Source organism: Drosophila simulans, chromosome X (genome assembly GCF_016746395.2).
Source record: "Drosophila simulans strain w501 chromosome X, Prin_Dsim_3.1, whole genome shotgun sequence".
NCBI classification, from domain to species: domain Eukaryota; kingdom Metazoa; phylum Arthropoda; class Insecta; order Diptera; family Drosophilidae; genus Drosophila; species Drosophila simulans.
Genome location: NC_052525.2, coordinates 8913883 through 8930598, shown reverse-complemented (window position 1 = coordinate 8930598; position 16716 = coordinate 8913883). Strand labels below are relative to the sequence as shown.

At 50.2% G+C, this 16716-nt stretch overlaps 2 protein-coding genes and 1 long non-coding RNA gene across 11 annotated transcripts in view; 2 read left to right on the top strand and 1 right to left on the bottom strand.

The window, feature by feature from the left end:
• The window catches only part of LOC6739860 (low-density lipoprotein receptor-related protein 2), a 147667-nt gene extending 135887 nt beyond the window's left edge, over positions 1 to 11780 (top strand). For all 5 annotated transcript variants that reach the window (XM_039297999.2, XM_039298001.2, XM_044923682.1 and 2 more), the window contains exons 8-15: positions 53 to 5710; positions 5773 to 5984; positions 6044 to 6450; positions 6513 to 8017; positions 8103 to 8415; positions 8477 to 10663; positions 10742 to 10989; positions 11061 to 11780. In XM_039297999.2, coding sequence (XP_039153933.1) covers positions 53 to 5710; positions 5773 to 5984; positions 6044 to 6450; positions 6513 to 8017; positions 8103 to 8415; positions 8477 to 10663; positions 10742 to 10989; positions 11061 to 11281 — 10751 coding nt within the window. In that variant the 3' untranslated portion in view covers positions 11282 to 11780. The remainder of the gene's footprint in view (positions 1 to 52; positions 5711 to 5772; positions 5985 to 6043; positions 6451 to 6512; positions 8018 to 8102; positions 8416 to 8476; positions 10664 to 10741; positions 10990 to 11060) is intronic.
• A 1203-nt stretch (positions 11781 to 12983) lies between these two features.
• LOC6739862 (B-cell CLL/lymphoma 7 protein family member A) lies at positions 12984 to 14992 on the bottom strand. The gene is made up of 2 exons (XM_016180959.3): positions 14340 to 14992; positions 12984 to 14033 (listed from the first exon to the last, which is right to left on the bottom strand). The coding sequence occupies exons 1-2, from the start codon at positions 14683 to 14685 to the stop codon at positions 13915 to 13917; spliced, it is 465 nt and encodes a 154-aa protein (XP_016038679.1). The 5' UTR covers positions 14686 to 14992; the 3' UTR covers positions 12984 to 13914.
• A 148-nt stretch (positions 14993 to 15140) lies between these two features.
• On the top strand, positions 15141 to 16549 carry LOC27207817. Of its 5 annotated transcripts, none has more exons than XR_001600580.3 (2): positions 15141 to 15391; positions 16467 to 16549. It is a non-coding gene; the product is annotated as an uncharacterized LOC27207817 (long non-coding RNA). The 5 variants fall into 5 exon arrangements; XR_005544687.2 differs by having other exon boundaries at positions 15141 to 15520; XR_001600579.3 differs by having other exon boundaries at positions 15141 to 15606; positions 16470 to 16549.
• The last annotated feature ends 167 nt before the right edge of the window (positions 16550 to 16716 follow it).

Genomic DNA, 16716 nt, shown 5'->3' with positions numbered 1-16716 from the left:
TTCCCACTATAATACCCTGTTTCTCTTTCTTCTCTTTTCTCTGCACTTAAAGAGCCCACTTGCGGATCCAACGAGTTCCAGTGCCGATCGGGTCGCTGTATTCCGCAGAACTTCCGCTGTGACCAGGAGAACGACTGCGGCGACAACTCCGATGAGCAGGAGTGCGGCAATGTGACCTGTGGAACCTCCCAGTTTGCCTGTGCCAATGGACGCTGCATTCCCAATATGTGGAAGTGCGATAGCGAGAACGACTGTGGGGACAGCAGTGATGAGGGTGACTTCTGTGCCGAAAAGACCTGCGCCTACTTCCAGTTCACGTGCCCGAGAACGGGTCACTGTATTCCCCAGAGTTGGGTTTGTGACGGCGACGATGATTGCTTTGACAAGCAGGACGAGAAGGATTGTCCACCGATATCCTGTCTGGCAAATCAATTCAAGTGCGCGGATCTGAGGCAATGTGTGGAGGAGTCCTACAAATGTGATGGCATACCGGACTGTAATGATGGCTCCGATGAGGTGGGCTGTCCTTCCATGGGACCGAATCAGTGTAACCTGGAGAAGCACTTCCGCTGCAAGTCCACTGGCTTCTGTATTCCGATCGCCTGGCACTGTGATGGCTCCAACGATTGCTCGGATCATTCGGATGAGCAGGATTGTGGTCAGATCACCTGTGCCCAGAACTTCTTCAAGTGCAACAACACGAACTGTGTGTTCAAGGCGTACATTTGCGATGGCAAGGACGATTGCGGTGATAATTCGGATGAGGGAGCTGAGCACGCATGTGTCCCACCCCCGTTCAAGTGTCCCCATGGTCAGTGGCAATGTCCTGGAGTTTCCGAGAGATGCGTGAACATCACATCTGTCTGTGATGATACTCCCGACTGTCCCAATGGTTCGGATGAGGGTGAGGGCTGCGATTTGGCCGAGTGCGAACATCAGGCGGGTCAGTGCTCCAGCTTCTGTCAGAAGACCCCCAACGGAGCGTTGTGTGTGTGTCCCCCTGGATCGGAGATCGGCGAAGATGGCTTCACCTGCGTAGATAGCAACGAGTGCGATCCACCGGGTCTCTGCTCCCAGCAATGTACCAACACCAAGGGCTCCTACTTCTGCTCCTGCACAGATGGCTATGTTCTCGAGCCAAATAAGCACACTTGCAAGGCAGTAAACCACACCGCCGCCTTCCTGATCATCTCAAATCGGCACTCCATTCTTGTGGCGGATCTCAAGGAACAGGGACTCGAGAGGGTACCCATCATAGTGGAAAATGTGGTGGCCACTGCTTCCAATATGCACACAGGCACTATCTTCTGGAGCGACATGAAACTGAAGAAGATCTCCCGATTAGATCGCGGTATGGAGCCACAGGAAATCATCAACACGGGCCTGGACTTGGTCGAGGGCCTGGCCTATGATTGGATTGCCCAGAATCTCTACTGGCTGGACAGCAAACTGAACACCATCGAAGTGTCCGCGGAGAACGGTTCCAATCGTCTGGTTTTGGTCAGGGAAAACATCACCCAACCCAGAGGCATGTGCATCGATCCCAGTCCCGGAGCAAGATGGATCTTCTGGACCGACTGGGGAGAGAACCCAAGAGTGGAGAGGATTGGCATGGATGGAACTATGAGAAAGACGATCATCAACACCAAGATCTACTGGCCCAATGGCTTGACTTTGGATATAGCAACCAAGAGGGTCTACTTTGCCGACTCCAAGCTGGACTTTATTGATTTCTGCTACTACAACGGCACCGGAAGACAGCAAGTCCTGGCCAGCAGCCACTATCTGCTGCATCCTCACTCGTTGTCCTTGTTCGAGGATACGCTCTACTGGACCGACAGGCAATTGAATCGAGTGTTGTCCGCCAACAAGTTCCGTGGCAAGAATCAGACTGTCGTGTCCCACCTGATAAGTCAACCCTTGTCCATCCACGTCCATCACGCTTCCCTGCAGCCCATGACTCCGAATCCCTGCGCCGGATCACGCTGCCAGCACTTGTGTCTTCTGAGCCCCAGTGCCCCGGAGGGTTACTCCTGTAAATGCAAGCCGGGCTTCAAGCTCCTGAGCGAAGGTCGTTGCATCGAGGAGGAGAATCCCTTCCTCATGGTCGTCAAAGGTACACAAATTGTGGATCTTCCTTTGAATGGTGGCGATGCGAGAGCCGGAGCTCTGGCCCCAGTTATTGGAATCGAAAGCAGCACGGGCTTGGACTTTGATCGCAAAGGAGAGACGCTCTACTGGGTGCAGGGCAGGGAGGATGATGATGAGAACTGCACCATCTATACGACACCATATGGAGGTGGCAATAAGACACTTTTCCTGGGCATCGAAAATGGAATTGTGGGTGCCCCCTACACCATTGCATTCGATTGGCTGGGCAGAAATCTTTACATTGGCAACCGGGTGGCCAGCAACATTGAAGCCGTGCGAGTGGATGGCAAGCAAAAGTATCGCACCATAATCCTGGCCAACGATGGCTATCCCAACTCCGTTTCACGGCCCAAGCAAATTGCACTAGATCCCACCGACGGAAAGCTCTTCTGGATCGACGAAGGAGTTCTGGAAGTGCCCATTAAAATTGGCAGAGTTGATATGAATGGACAGAACCCCATTGTGGTCTTCCAGGATGTTTCCCATCCCGAATCGTTGGCCGTGGACACGGAGAAGAAAATGGTGTACTACAGTGCCAGCAATCCCGCGGTGATCGGTGTCATGGACTACAATGGTGACGATCACACACTGATCTTGATGAAGGACTCGCATCCGATGGCCAAGCCCAGGAGCTTGGGCATCCTAGACCACAGGCTTTACTACCTGGATCCGTTGTACGAGCGTATTGTAAGGATTGATCTGCCGCACGGTGATAATCCCAAGACCATTGTCGACAACGAGTCCGATCTGCGGTCCATGATGATCTACAAGAAGCGCGCCCTGATGCAACATCCCTGCCAGACGAACAACGGTGGCTGCAAGCACCTTTGCATTCCCGGACCTGGTGCAACCAGAACCTGTGCCTGCGGCATTGGATACAGAAAGGAAAACGAGATCAACTGCGTGGCCTATAAGATCTTTGCCGTGGTCTCCCAACTGGACATGATCAGGGGCTATAGCTTGAGCGATAGCTCCGAGGCGATGGTTCCGATAAGCGGACCTGGTCACCACATTCTCCATGTGGATGTGATGTACCGCGAGCAATGGATCTACTGGGCGGAGTACAATCGTGGTTACTGGAATGGCATATTCAGGTCGCGACCCAATGGCACCGATCTGCAGCATGTGGTCAAAGATGGCATCGGCAGTAATGGCATTAGGGGTTTGACCATCGATTGGGTGGCCGGCAATATGTACTTCACCAACGTCTATCCCCATGAGAATTATGTGGAGGTTTGCTGGCTGGATGGTAGCAACAGGAAGGTGTTGGTGAAGACAACCACAGATGCACCACGCGAATTGGCCGTGAATCCCATCAAGAGGCTGCTCTATTGGATCGACTATGGCCAGCATCCTAGGATTGGAAAAGCCCTCTTGGACGGCAGCAAGTGGACACCACTGGTGACATCGGGCATTTCGTTGCCTCGCGATCTCACCATTGATATGCAGACCCATGACATCTACTGGGTGGACTCGAAACTGGACACCATTCAGAAGATCTCCTATAATGGCGCCAATCGCAAGGTAATCCGCAGAGATCTGCCCAACCCCATGGGCATTGCTGTATATCTAAACGATGTCTACTGGGTGGATAGAAACCTGATGACCGTGTTCAAGGCCTCCAAGCATAGTGCCAATGAAACTGCCACCAGCGTAAGAACGAATCTGGAAAAGCTTAGGGACATCGCCATATACAACATCAACAATCAGCCGCAGGACGATACCAATCCCTGTGCTCATTTAGGAAACGGTGGCTGTGATCAGTTGTGCTTCAGTTTTCCACCAGATGGCGGGGCCTCCGGTAACTCCGGCAGGAATTTCCGTTGCGAATGTGCCACTGGAAAACTGAGTGCCGATGAAAGAAAATGTGAGGTGGTCAACGAGTACCTAGTCTTCGCCACAAGAACTGAGATTCGAGCTGTCAATCTCGATCCGCATTCCACGGAAGTGCCCTTCACTCCACTGACAAATCTCACGAATGTCGTGGGTCTGGACTTTGACTTTGCCCACAACCGTATGCTGTACACCCAAATCCGTCCGTGGGCGAAGATTGCGTATACCAAGGCGAATAAGCCAGGGCACGATGACATCACTGTGGTTCTGAACAAGGGCATTAATCCCGAGGGCATTGCCTACGATTGGACCCAGCAGAAAATCTACTGGACTGATAGCTCCAACAACTCGATCTATGCCATGAATCTGGATGGAAGCGAACTGGTGATGATTGCCCGCGTGGAAAGACCGCGAGCTATTGTCCTCGATCCTTGCAACGGCACGCTATTCTTCACGGATTGGGGCAGGTTCGGTACCTCCGGAAAGATTTTCCGCACCACCATGGCGGGATCTCTGAAGAGAGCCATTGTGGACAAGGATCTCTCGCAGCCCAGTGGCTTGGCTATCGATTATGATGAGAGACGCCTATACTGGACGGATGCGGTTAGAGAGAAGATCGAGAGATCCGATCTGGACGGTCAGAACAGAGAGCTCCTGGTGGCAGCCACCATCTATCCCTTCGCCATAACCGTGTTCAGGAACTACATCTACTGGACGGATCTTCAGTTAAGAGGTGTCTATAGGGCTGAGAAGCACACTGGCGCCAACATGGTGGAGATGGTGAAGCGACTGGAGGATTCTCCGCGAGACATTCGCATCTACAGCTCCGATCGCCAGAAGTGCAATGTGAATCCGTGCAGGATCAACAACGGCGGATGTGCCCAGAGCTGTCATCCTGCCCCGAACGGCAAGGCCGAGTGCAAGTGCGACGATAGCACCAAGGTGGTGAACGAGGGAAGGATGTGTGCCCCGCGAAACAACACTTGCGAGGCCAGCAAGTTCTACTGCAAGAACGGCAGATGCATCTCGAGGATGTGGTCCTGCGATGGCGACGACGACTGTGGCGACAACTCCGACGAGGATCCCAACTACTGTGCCTATCACTCCTGCTCACCCAACGAGTTCCGCTGCAACAACGGACGCTGCATCTTCAAGTCCTGGAAGTGTGATCACGAGAACGACTGCAAGGATGGTTCCGATGAGCTGGGCTGCATCTATCCACCTTGTGTGGATGGCGAGTTCACTTGCGCCAATGGACGGTGTATTCCACAGGCTCAGGTGTGCAATGGTGTGAATGACTGCAAGGATAATGCCACATCGGATGAAACGCACGAACGGTGTCCCATGAACACCACTTGTCCGGCGAATCACCTGAAGTGCGAGAAGACCAACATCTGCGTGGAACCCTATTGGTTGTGCGATGGCGACAACGATTGTGGTGACAACTCCGACGAGGATCCCCTGCATTGTGGCCAACGCACCTGTCCAACCAACAGTTTCCGCTGTCCCAACCACCGCTGCATTCCAGCCACCTGGTACTGTGATGGTGATGATGACTGTGGCGATGGAGCCGATGAACCACCAGATTACTGCAAATCGGAAGGACGCACCTGCTTCGGGGATCTGTTCACCTGCGACAATGGCAACTGCATACCAAGGATCTACATCTGCGATGGTGACAACGATTGTTTGGACAACAGTGATGAAGATAACCGGCACCAGTGCAGTAAGTATCTTGGTTGAGTCCCTTATAGAACACCCATCTTATTTATCAACCTGCTTTCTTAGATGACCGTAAGTGTGATGAGGAGACGGAGTTCACTTGTGTGGAGAACAAGTCCTGGCAGCGTGCCCAGTGCATCCCCAAGAAATGGATCTGCGATGGTGATCCGGATTGCGTTGACGGAGCCGATGAGAATACCACTCTGCACAACTGTGCCACCCAGCAGCCCTGTGGCGAGGACATGTTCACCTGTGGCAATGGACGTTGCATCAATAAGGTGAGCTTAAAGAACCTACATATATCCCAAAGTAAATATTAACAAATATCATTTTGAAGGGATGGATCTGCGACCATGACAACGATTGCGGCGATGGCACCGATGAGGGCAAATTCTGTAACTCCAAGTACAAGACCTGTTCGGCCCAAGAGTTCACCTGCCAGAACTTCAAGTGCATCCGGAATCAGTCCCGGTGCGATGGCGAGGACGACTGCGGCGATCACTCGGATGAGGTGGGCTGTGCCAAGGAGAACATCACGTGTCCACAAGGACAGTTCGCCTGTACGAATGGCCAGTGCATCGACTACAATCTGGTGTGCAACAAGTATCCGGATTGTGCCGACGAGTCCGACGAACCTGCTCACTGCAACGTGGACGAGTGTGCCAAGGTGGAGATCAATCAGTGTGGCCACAAGTGCGTGGACACGCTGACAGGTTACTACTGCGACTGCAATGAGGGCTACAAGTAAGATCTCCTCTTGATTGGATTTTAAAAAATATATACCTCATACCTAATTTATTTCATAGACTGCTCGCCGATGGCAAAGCATGTGCGGATGTGGATGAGTGCCTGGAGCAGCCGGGCGCTTGTTCCCAGCACTGTTCCAATACCCCGGGTGGATTCTACTGCAAGTGCGACGAGACCTACTACGAAAGGCAGAACGATGAGCACACGTGCAAGCGAAAGGACAACATCCCACCGTGGCTGATCTTCACCAACAAGTACTACGTGCGCAACATGTCGGTGGATGGACACCAATACAATCTTATGCACCAGGATCTGATGAATGTGGTGGCTCTCGACTTCGATATACGCGAGGAGTACATGTACTTCTGCGATGTCACGGCCAAGACGATCTTCAGGGCAAAGTATGGAGAGGCCGATGACGAGATGCCGCCGGAGAGGGAGGCTGTCATCAGGCACGATTCCCATGGCCTGGAGGGCATCGCCATCGATTGGGTGGGTCGCAAACTGTACTGGCTGGACAGGCACTCCAAGAACCTGGATGTCTCCGAATTGGACGGCACCAAGCGCAAGACACTGAGGAGTGGCGTCGTCGATCCGCGTGCCATTGTCGTGCATCCTGGAATCGGTTACCTGTACTTCACCTCCTGGCATCTGCAAGCCTACATTGCCAAAATGGGCATGGATGGTTCGAACTTCTCAAGAATTCTGAACTGGAACGATGGCATCGCCTGGCCGAATGCCCTGTCCATTGATTACTTCACAGATCGAATTTACTGGGCTGATGCTCACTTGGACTACATAGCATATGCTGATCTGGAGGGCAGACATCGTCATACGGTGCTCTCAGGAAGCAAGGTGCCTCATGTGTTCGCGCTGAGTCTCTTCGACGACTACATCTACTGGAGTGACTGGAATCTGAAGGCGATCGTGAGGGCCAACAAGTTCCATGGCGCAAACTATACGGTGCTGAGGAATACCACCCATCGACCCTATGACCTGCACATCAATCATCCGCTGAGACAGTTGCCCTACACCAATCCTTGTGGCACGAACAATGGCGGTTGCTCACATCTCTGCCTGATTGCTCCGCCGCCGGAATCGACCTATCTGAACATCGAGGGATACATCGAGGAGGGTGCACCGATCTTCAAGTGTGCGTGTCCCAATCAATTCTATTTGGCCAGGGACATGAAGACCTGCGTGGCCAACTGTACGGCCGGGCAGCATTTATGTGGCGGACGGGATGAGAAGTGCATCCCATGGTTCTGGAAGTGCGACGGTGAGAAGGACTGCAAGGATGGCTCCGATGAGCCCGCGACCTGTGCTCCTCGACACTGCCGTGCTGGAACGTTCCAGTGCAAGAACACCAACTGCACACCATCGGCAACCATTTGCGATGGAGTGGATGACTGTGGCGATCGCAGCGATGAACAAAACTGCGATCTACCCTGTCCACTGTCCGATTTCAAGTGCAAGTCCAGCGGCAGATGCATCCTCGATAGCTGGCGCTGCGATGGAGATGCCGACTGCAAGGATGGCAGCGATGAGGATCCAGCCGTCTGCTGTACGTATCAAATGTTTAATTAATTTCTCAAAAGAACAAAGAATATCTAGGTGCTAATTTTGTCCTGGTATATCCACAATTTCAGTCAAGCGCACCTGTGACCCGAAAACCGAGTTCTCCTGCAAGAATGGCCGCTGCATTCCGCAATTGTGGATGTGCGATTTCGACAACGATTGTGGCGACGACTCCGATGAGCCGGCGTACATGTGCCGTCAGAGGAACTGCACTACCGGCTGGCAGAGGTGTCCTGGTCAGTCCAACTACCGCTGCATTCCGAAGTGGCTGTTCTGCGATGGCAAGGACGATTGTCGCGACAACAGCGATGAGCTGCCCGAGAACTGTCCCAAGTGCAATCCGGAAACGGACTTCAAGTGCGGCAACAACCGATGCATACCCAAGTGAGTATTCGAAATGGCCCATCGAGCCGGATTCCAGATTCTAATTTAAACATATTTCCAGGCAATGGATGTGCGATTTTGCGGACGATTGTGGCGATGCCAGTGACGAGAATGAGGCGGTGTGCAAGGGCCGCTACCGGGAGTGCTCCGAATCGGAGTTCCGCTGCGGCAATGGCAAGTGCATATCATCCCGCTGGCAGTGTGACCACGAGGACGACTGTGGCGACAACTCGGACGAGATGCACTGCGAGGGATACCAGTGCAAGAATGGCACCTTCCAGTGCGCTTCCGGTCACTGCATTGCCTCCTACTTCCGTTGCGATGGCGATCGCGACTGCCGCGACATGTCCGATGAGGTGGGCTGTCCGCCAAGATTCCCCGGCGGACGCTATTGTCCAGAATCGCGTTTCCAGTGCAACAACAACCTGTGCGTCTCGCTGTCCGATTTGTGCGACGGCACCGATGATTGCGGCGATGGCAGTGACGAGGATCCCAGCGTTTGCAGTGACTTCAACTGCGACACGCTGCGGCGATTCCAATGCTCCAATCACCGCTGCGTGGCCCGCTATCAGATCTGCGATGGCGTGGACAACTGCGGCGATGGCAGCGATGAGAACAACATGACCCTATGTGCCAGCAAACAGAAGCCCTGCGATCTGTACACCCAGTACCAGTGTGCCAACAAGCACTGCATCGAGCGGTCCCAGGTGTGTGATTTCTCCGACGATTGTGGGGATGCTAGTGATGAGTTGGGATGCCACCACACGAGCAGTTGCTCCGAAGCGAATCGCGGTGGATGCCAGCACCATTGCCACAATCTCACGGATGGTGGATACATCTGCACCTGCTATCCGGGCTACATCATAGCCGCCGACAACAAGAAGAAGTGCTCCGACGTGGACGAATGCCTGACGCGACAGCACACGTGCTCCCACCAATGCCACAATTTGAATGGCACCTACTCGTGCAGTTGTCGCGAAGGATTCCATCTGACGGACGGCGCCAGTGGCGTATGCCGAGCCGAAAAGGAGGATGTCATTCTCGTGTTTGCCAATGGTCAGGAGATTAGAGGTCTGGATCTGCAGAAGCGCGAGGAGTTCGATGTGATAGCAGCGGAGAAGAGGATCGAGGCACTGGACTACGATGCGCAGCAACAGATCGTCTTCTGGGCGGATAGCTATGACAAGACCATCAAGCGATCCTACATGGTCAATGCCATCGATGGCAGGGCCAAGATAGGATTCGCCCAGGACCTGAACATGAAGGGCGGCTCGAAGCCCACTGCTGTGGCTGTGGACTGGCTGGCCTCGAATCTCTACTGGACGGAAATGGACAGGACGGGCTCCAAGCCGCGTGGACGCGTCATGGTGGCCAAGACCGATGGTCGCTATCGTCGTTCGATCGTGAATGCTGGACTCGAGGTACCCACCTCGATTGCCGTGAATCCGCAGCTGGGCAGAATATACTGGTCGGATGCGGGATCAGCTCCCAAGATCGAGGTATCCTGGATGGATGGCTCTAAGCGCCGCCCACTGATCACCGAGCTGATACGACATCCCGCCGGCCTGACCATCGATTACTCGCAGGATCACATCATATACTGGGTGGACACCAAACTGAATGCCATCGAATCGATGAGAGCCGACGGCTCGCGACGAAAGGCCATTGTGCGGGGCGATCAACTGAGGCATCCGGTGTCCCTGGATCTCTTCGAGTCGAACATGTTCTGGATGACCCGGGATACGGGTGAGCTGGTGCGCCAGGATAAGTTCGGGCGCGGAGTGCAGGTGGTGCTGCATCGCAATCTCGTCAATCCGTCCGGCCTGAAGGTGTACCACGACAAGCGGTACAACACCTCGCTGCCCAATCCGTGCGACAACTCCACCTGCTCCCACCTATGCCTGCTGGTGCCGGGCGGCCATCGTTGTGCCTGTCCAGACGCCTCTGGACCGCCGCCCTCGCACCGCAGCACCGCCGAGGTCATCTGCAATGCTGCCGCCGAGCATCCGCGCCCGGCTCCGCGAATCTGCCCCTGCCAGAATGGTGGACTCTGCAAGGAGGACGCCCAGGGTGAACTGGTGTGCGAGTGCCTCTCTGAATTCCGTGGCGAGCACTGCGAGACGAGCACCACGGGAGCCTTTGGCCATGGTGGCGCCAATGTCACCGCCGTCGTGGTGCCCATCATGGTCATCCTGCTGGTGATGATGGCCGCCGCCGGCGCCTGGTACGTCATCCGCAAGCGACCATTGTAAGTACCACCTAAGGATCAGCTGGATATCCGCATCTTAAATACTAATTACCAACTTTTTCTTTCGAATGCTTTCAGTGGCAAACTGGCTCGCATGCCAGCGATGACCTCGTCGCAGAGCGTGACCTTCCGTCACGGTTCGAATGTGGAGTTCAACGAGAGCGGCTTCCCAGGAGCATCTGCGCCGGGAGCTGGCGATGTGGCGCCCATCGAGGGCTACAACCTGCAGACGGTGAACGCGAACAAGGCGCGCGACTTTGCCAATCCCATGTACGATGCAGTCCAATCGGGCACCACCGCCGATCCGGGCATGGGCAATGGTTCGGGTGAGTTCTAGCCTAATGGAGTTATACCATGGATTATAGCTAATCGGGATATCGCTTTCTTTCTTCCATAGGCATCTATGATGTGCCAGGCGAGCCGTCGGCCAAGGGCAAGTCCATGGGCCACCATGCGGGCGGTTCCTTCACGGAGCCCGCCTCGGCGATCATCGCGCCCAGCAGCATTACGCACAAGGCGTCGCCGCAGCTGCAGCTGCGCACCAGGGAGCTGGATCCTTCGGCGGATACCGGCAAGGACACGCAGTTCCTGGTGGAGGAGGATAAGTCCGAGTGCTGATATCAAGCCCGTCAATCGGCTGTCGTTGCGGCGGCAGTTGCGATGGCCAGTTGCCGCCAGCAGCGCCGGCAGCATCAGCAGCAGCAGCAACATCCCGAGAACAGCTATCCGCTGCAGACATAACACATACTGGTCAAGCAGAGGAGGGAGCAGCATCAGAAGCAGCAACATCAACAACATCAGCAGCAGCATCTGCCGGCGCAACAGCAGCATCAGCATCAGCAACATCAGCAGCAGGGACAGGGACGCTCTAGTAGTAAACATCACAAATCCTGGCAGGTAGCCACCGCTGGCAAGGTCACCACCAAGGTCTAGCCGTGACCCCAACAGAAACCACACACCACCCACAGAGAGGAGCAACGCGATCGGGAGGAGAAGATGCAGGAGGAGGAGGAGCAGGAGCAGGTCCTCGGGGACTGGGGACGCCAATAAGCAAACATATCCAAAAATTGATAAACATATGCAACCCCCCACAGGAGAAACCAACTAAAAACAAAAACTGTTGCAATTATTATTAAATAATTACTAAAAACAAAACTATAAATGTACACAAAACACTAAGAGAGCAACACAGCAACTTTTGTAAAGCCAATTTTTGTAGCCCACTGTTCGTTATTTTTTTTTTTTAATTTTTGTGCGAAACCAATGTTTTTTGCTAATCGAGATACTTTTGCGCAAAACAGGAAGATTGTAAAAAGCAAGCAAAAACGATAAACGAAACAAAATTAAGGCAAGAAGTATATTTTTTTGAAAGCTAAATGACAATATTAACTATATATGTATGTAAATCGGAAAACAAAATATCTATATGTATACACAAGGCAATTAGGGGACGATTCCCAGCTAGGATTTCTATATATTTTTCTAAAAAATAACAAACAAAAAAAGCGAGCTAAAAAATATACAACAACAAATTATATATGTATGTATATATATATGTGTGAACCTAAATGTATCGAGCGAAAGAGCAAACACTTTTGTGCTAAATCCAGGATAGAAAACAAGCATTCCCCATTCCCCACACACACATATGTATATCTATTAATTATAATTATAATTATAATTTAATTATTTATTCAAACACACACAGACAGGACAGACAGGAAAGTGCTAATAATCCAGAATACCAGGGGCTTTTCCGCATTTCCAATTCGCAATACATTCCAAAAAGAAAAGATACGTGCAATCCCCTCCCCCCGCCACCCGCCTACACTGTGCAACAAAGAAAAGCGAAGCTTTTCCTTTCTCCCGTTTTTTTTTTTGGTTCTCGCGCAACCCAATCTGCTTTTCTATTTTTCTCTATTTTATTACGTTTTGTGTGTGTAGTTGAAACTTGTCGCGCGTGTTTTTTACACACCATATATAAATATATAAATATTTTATTTTTTAATTATATCATCGATTTATGAATTGTATTATGATTTATGATTTATCTTTCTCTTCGAAAGTCGAAATGTGTGTGCATTTTTTTTCATTTTCGTTCTCTGTGCAAAATCTGTGCTTCCCTTCATTTAAGCGTGTTTTTAGCATAAATTTTAGTGAAAGATGAGAGAAACTAAAGCTGTATACGCCAATCGGGCCATATACAACGCTATATGTGAAGTTAATTGTATATTTAATGTCAAGCTACATAATGGATAACGAAAAAGAAAACCAGAACATAATAAGAGTAAAACTACGAATGAAATGAAAAAAAAAACTATTTGTTGAAAGAATAAAACTTTTTTTTATTATTATACATACGGGGGGAAAATTGTAAGATGAAGAAAACTAAAACATTCAATAAAGAAAAATCATAAAAAAATGTAAAAAAAAAGACACCAAGTGAAACTTCAGCGAACATATAAATAATATTTTTCGCGCCCTGCTGGCAGTTAAATGTTAATGTCACATTTATGTTGGTAAGTGTACTATAAAGAGGTTTACTGGTCGGATGTTCGTTTTCGGTTAATCTTTGTGCATCTATCGCGGGTTCATATTCGTTTTCGGTTGCTTGCTTGATCAATTCGCTAACAAACTATAAGCTTCTATCGTTCGCTTCTAAAAGCTTCGATTTGAAGTCTGTTGCATTCACTGAATGCGTAGAAAAGCGTTTACAAGCGAAATTTACCAGGAAAATCAACTTATAAACGAATACATCAATCGTTTTCGAGCCAGTTTTATAGTGCACAAAAAAAGGGTAGCCTTATGTTAGTTCCGCTAATTTATATACTAGTTGTTGTCTAGAAACGTCTAGAAATCGAAAGTCAAAAAACTTTACACGGTTTACAACATTCAGACTGGCTGTTTTGTATCTTAAGCAGCTATTACAAAATTACATTTCCATTCTACGTTCGTACTCAAATCGATTCGCATGTCTTTCTAATAAATAAGTTGTTACAATTCATCTTAATGCTATGGTATGGACCTATGACCTATCGACCATCAGCTACCCCCGCTTCGATGATGAATAAATGAGGCTTGTGGCGGGAAAGCCTGACAGCCGTAAACTGCTAGTTTAAGGGAAGTGCTTAAGTCTTGGGCTGAGGCAGATACTCTCTCGTCGTCCGGTGCTGTCGGTGCTAACCTAACTTAACTAGGGCTCTTAGTTAGTTGCTGCTGCTGCTGTAGACGCTGTGCCTGCCAATGTTTGGCTAGTCGCTCGTCTTCAATCGCTTCACGGGTCCATCGCTGCCCTGCGAGTTCGAGTCCTCAGAGAAGGGCATACTCGACACGAAGTCGGCGCCCTGGCTGTCGGACACGACGGAGAAACCTGTGTACAAATAGAGATCGCATGAATAAGACAGAGTAAACATGTGTTTTGGAGTGATAAATTGAGCTGAACACAAGAACTGCGAATAGGAAACCAAACGTAAACAATATCGCTAATGCAAAGACAGCAGTTTGATAGCAGCTCCGCAAACTTATGAGACTAAAGGCACCACGTAAAGGTCCTACAATCCATATACTACATCCATAGGTTTTTTGGCACCTAACGCAAAGTTCTTGGAAGACTTAGAAACCCAACGACTAATTTCTAGACAACCAGCATATAGCCATCTAAAGTGTAGATCCTTACAGGTGTTGGAGTCTTCGGCAGTAAGTCCCTGGTAGCTGGGCGTGATTTGCGGCGGCGTGGGCGTGCCCTTCTGAGAGTTCTCCTTATCGCTCTTGCTGCCGCCGACAGGCGTGACGCCCGACCCGGTGGGCGGTCTCCGGACAGCAGCCGATCCCGGTGAGGACTCCAGCTTGGCCTTCTTCTCGCTGGCGGAGGCGATGGGCACCCATTTGTAGATCTTCATGGTGGTGTCGCTGATGGTCACCCACTTCTTCTCCCAGTGGCGGACCTTGTCCACCGCCTGCATAACCCGCTTGATGTCATCCTTCGCCCGGCTGCGTGTCTCCGCCCGCACGCTGCGCGACATGTCTGTGGGTCGATGGGGCCTAGTCCGGCTTTTTTAGCTTTCCTCGCTTTTCCTCCTTAGCCAAAGTCGGCGTCTCACGAAAAGCCGCTAAGTGTTTTCCACGACTTCTGGCTGCTTCACAATGAAACTTCCGTCGTCTGGCTTTTAAGTGGGGTTGTGTCTGGTGATTTTGATTGTTCTCGACTACTTAACCAGTGGATAGTTCAGTTTTTTTTGGCAATTCGCAAAAATACTTTTTAATACAACAAAAATAAACAATCGATAGCAGGCGTGATTTTCAACTGATGTTATCGAATGCTGGCCGTGTATTGACGGGCTGCAGTGTGACCATTGGGTATATATGTGCTACAGTGCGGTAGCTTATCAATTCGTCTATAATTTGTAACTTAATAGCTTTATTTTTGAGCGGAGCTATATTATTAGCCGTTTGTATTTGAATAGCCACAGCCGTTAACTTTGAAAATAGTCATTTTGAACTCGTAGTCCAACGGTTTTTATTATCTGGCAACCCCAATGTTGCCATATGGTATAATCTAGTATATTTTCGCATACCACCGTGAGAGAGATGGGCGAAATATCGATGCGCGATGAGTATCGAGTTGCCGATTCTTAATCATCGACCACCTATCGATATCGCGGTGCTACGATGTCCCATCGATGGCTCGATGGTTTTTCGATGTTTTTCCACCGACCGACGAAATTATGCGTACGCTCCGCTTATTTTTTATTTATTTTTTCGTAATGCGAACCGAACGCTCGCCGCCCATTAGAATGCAATGAAAAGTCGCACAAAGCCGGGAAAAGTGAAGTTATTTACGCGAATTGAAACAGTGCAGTGCGTGCGAGCGAGAGCGATAATTAAGATGAAATTGCAGGCGACGCCGAAATAAAAAACAAAAAAAAAAGCGTTGCAGCAACAACGTGCGTGTGCGAATGTATGTGTGTGCGTGCGTGAATGTGTGTGTGCTGGTACATGTGAAGAGCCAGGCGAGCGAGCGAGAGGGCGATAGGAGGCCGAGGAAGAAAAGAAGAAGAAGCAGCGGTGGAAAAGAGAACGAAGAAAAGTGGGGAAAGACGAAAAAGGCAAAGCGACAAACGCACACGAAATTGAAAATAGTTTTACGAAAATCCGGAGAAAGCCAGCAATCTTATTTTTTTTTCTTCAATTTTCGCCCTGGATAATTGATATCAGAAATGTGTGCGTAAGCTAACACCGATACTAATACAAATGCAAACGCAGGGCAAGAATCGCTCCTCGCCCGAAAGAGAAAAAGAGATAGAGAGAGAGAGAGAGAGGAACGCAAACAAATTGGAATAAATTATAGAAATTTAAAATAAAGTAAACAACTCAAATGGCAGGAATTTAAACAAAAGTAAACAAGGGGAACGAGCGATATAAATTAGTTGAACATTTCGAAATTCAAGTTAGAGCAATTTATGTTAGTGTGATATTATTTCATTCTAGGTTGTCATTTGATCAGTTCCACATTTTACTTAAATGTGAAGCAATATGCTAATCAGCACTAAACATTTTATTTAATGTTCAAAACCTTGAAGTTTTATTTTAAGAAGTTTTTTTTATCATTATTATTCTTTTAAAGTGAGATTTTTGGAATTTAGCAGTAAACATAATACGAATTAATAGCGAATGTATGAAATGCGAGTGTAATGTGTCATTTAAATTGTGATTTTTTTCAAGTGAAAGTCAAGTGAAACATTTTTTTTGAGTGTACCTAATCCGTTTCATTTACAAATTTATTTCTGCAATTTCCCCAAAACAGCAGCCGCTTCAAAAGCCAGAACTTTGAAAAGTCGAAGCTGAATTTTCCCCGATTTTTCCCGATTTTCCGTTTCCCGCGAATCTGAAAGCCGCGCTGCCGGCGTCGCTGCCTCTGCCGCCGTCGAAGTCGTCGATCCCGTTTCACGCGTCGCCGCTTCGTCTCGCCGTCTCGCTTGTTTCCCGCCTCCTCTCTCTCTGCCCCTTGCCCGCCCCCACCACCCGACCATCCTACCAAATCAGCCCCCCCTCCC

What these genes read in the sequence shown, in the direction of transcription:
- LOC6739862 (XM_016180959.3), bottom strand. Translation starts at nt 14,685, where the DNA reads ATGTCGCGCAGCGTGCGGGCGGAGACACGCAGCCGGGCGAAGGATGAC. An exon ending in TGCCGAAGACTCCAACACCT is followed by an intron (nt 14,034 to 14,339) that starts GTAAGGATCTAC and finishes ATTTGTACACAG; the next exon opens with GTTTCTCCGTCGTGTCCGAC.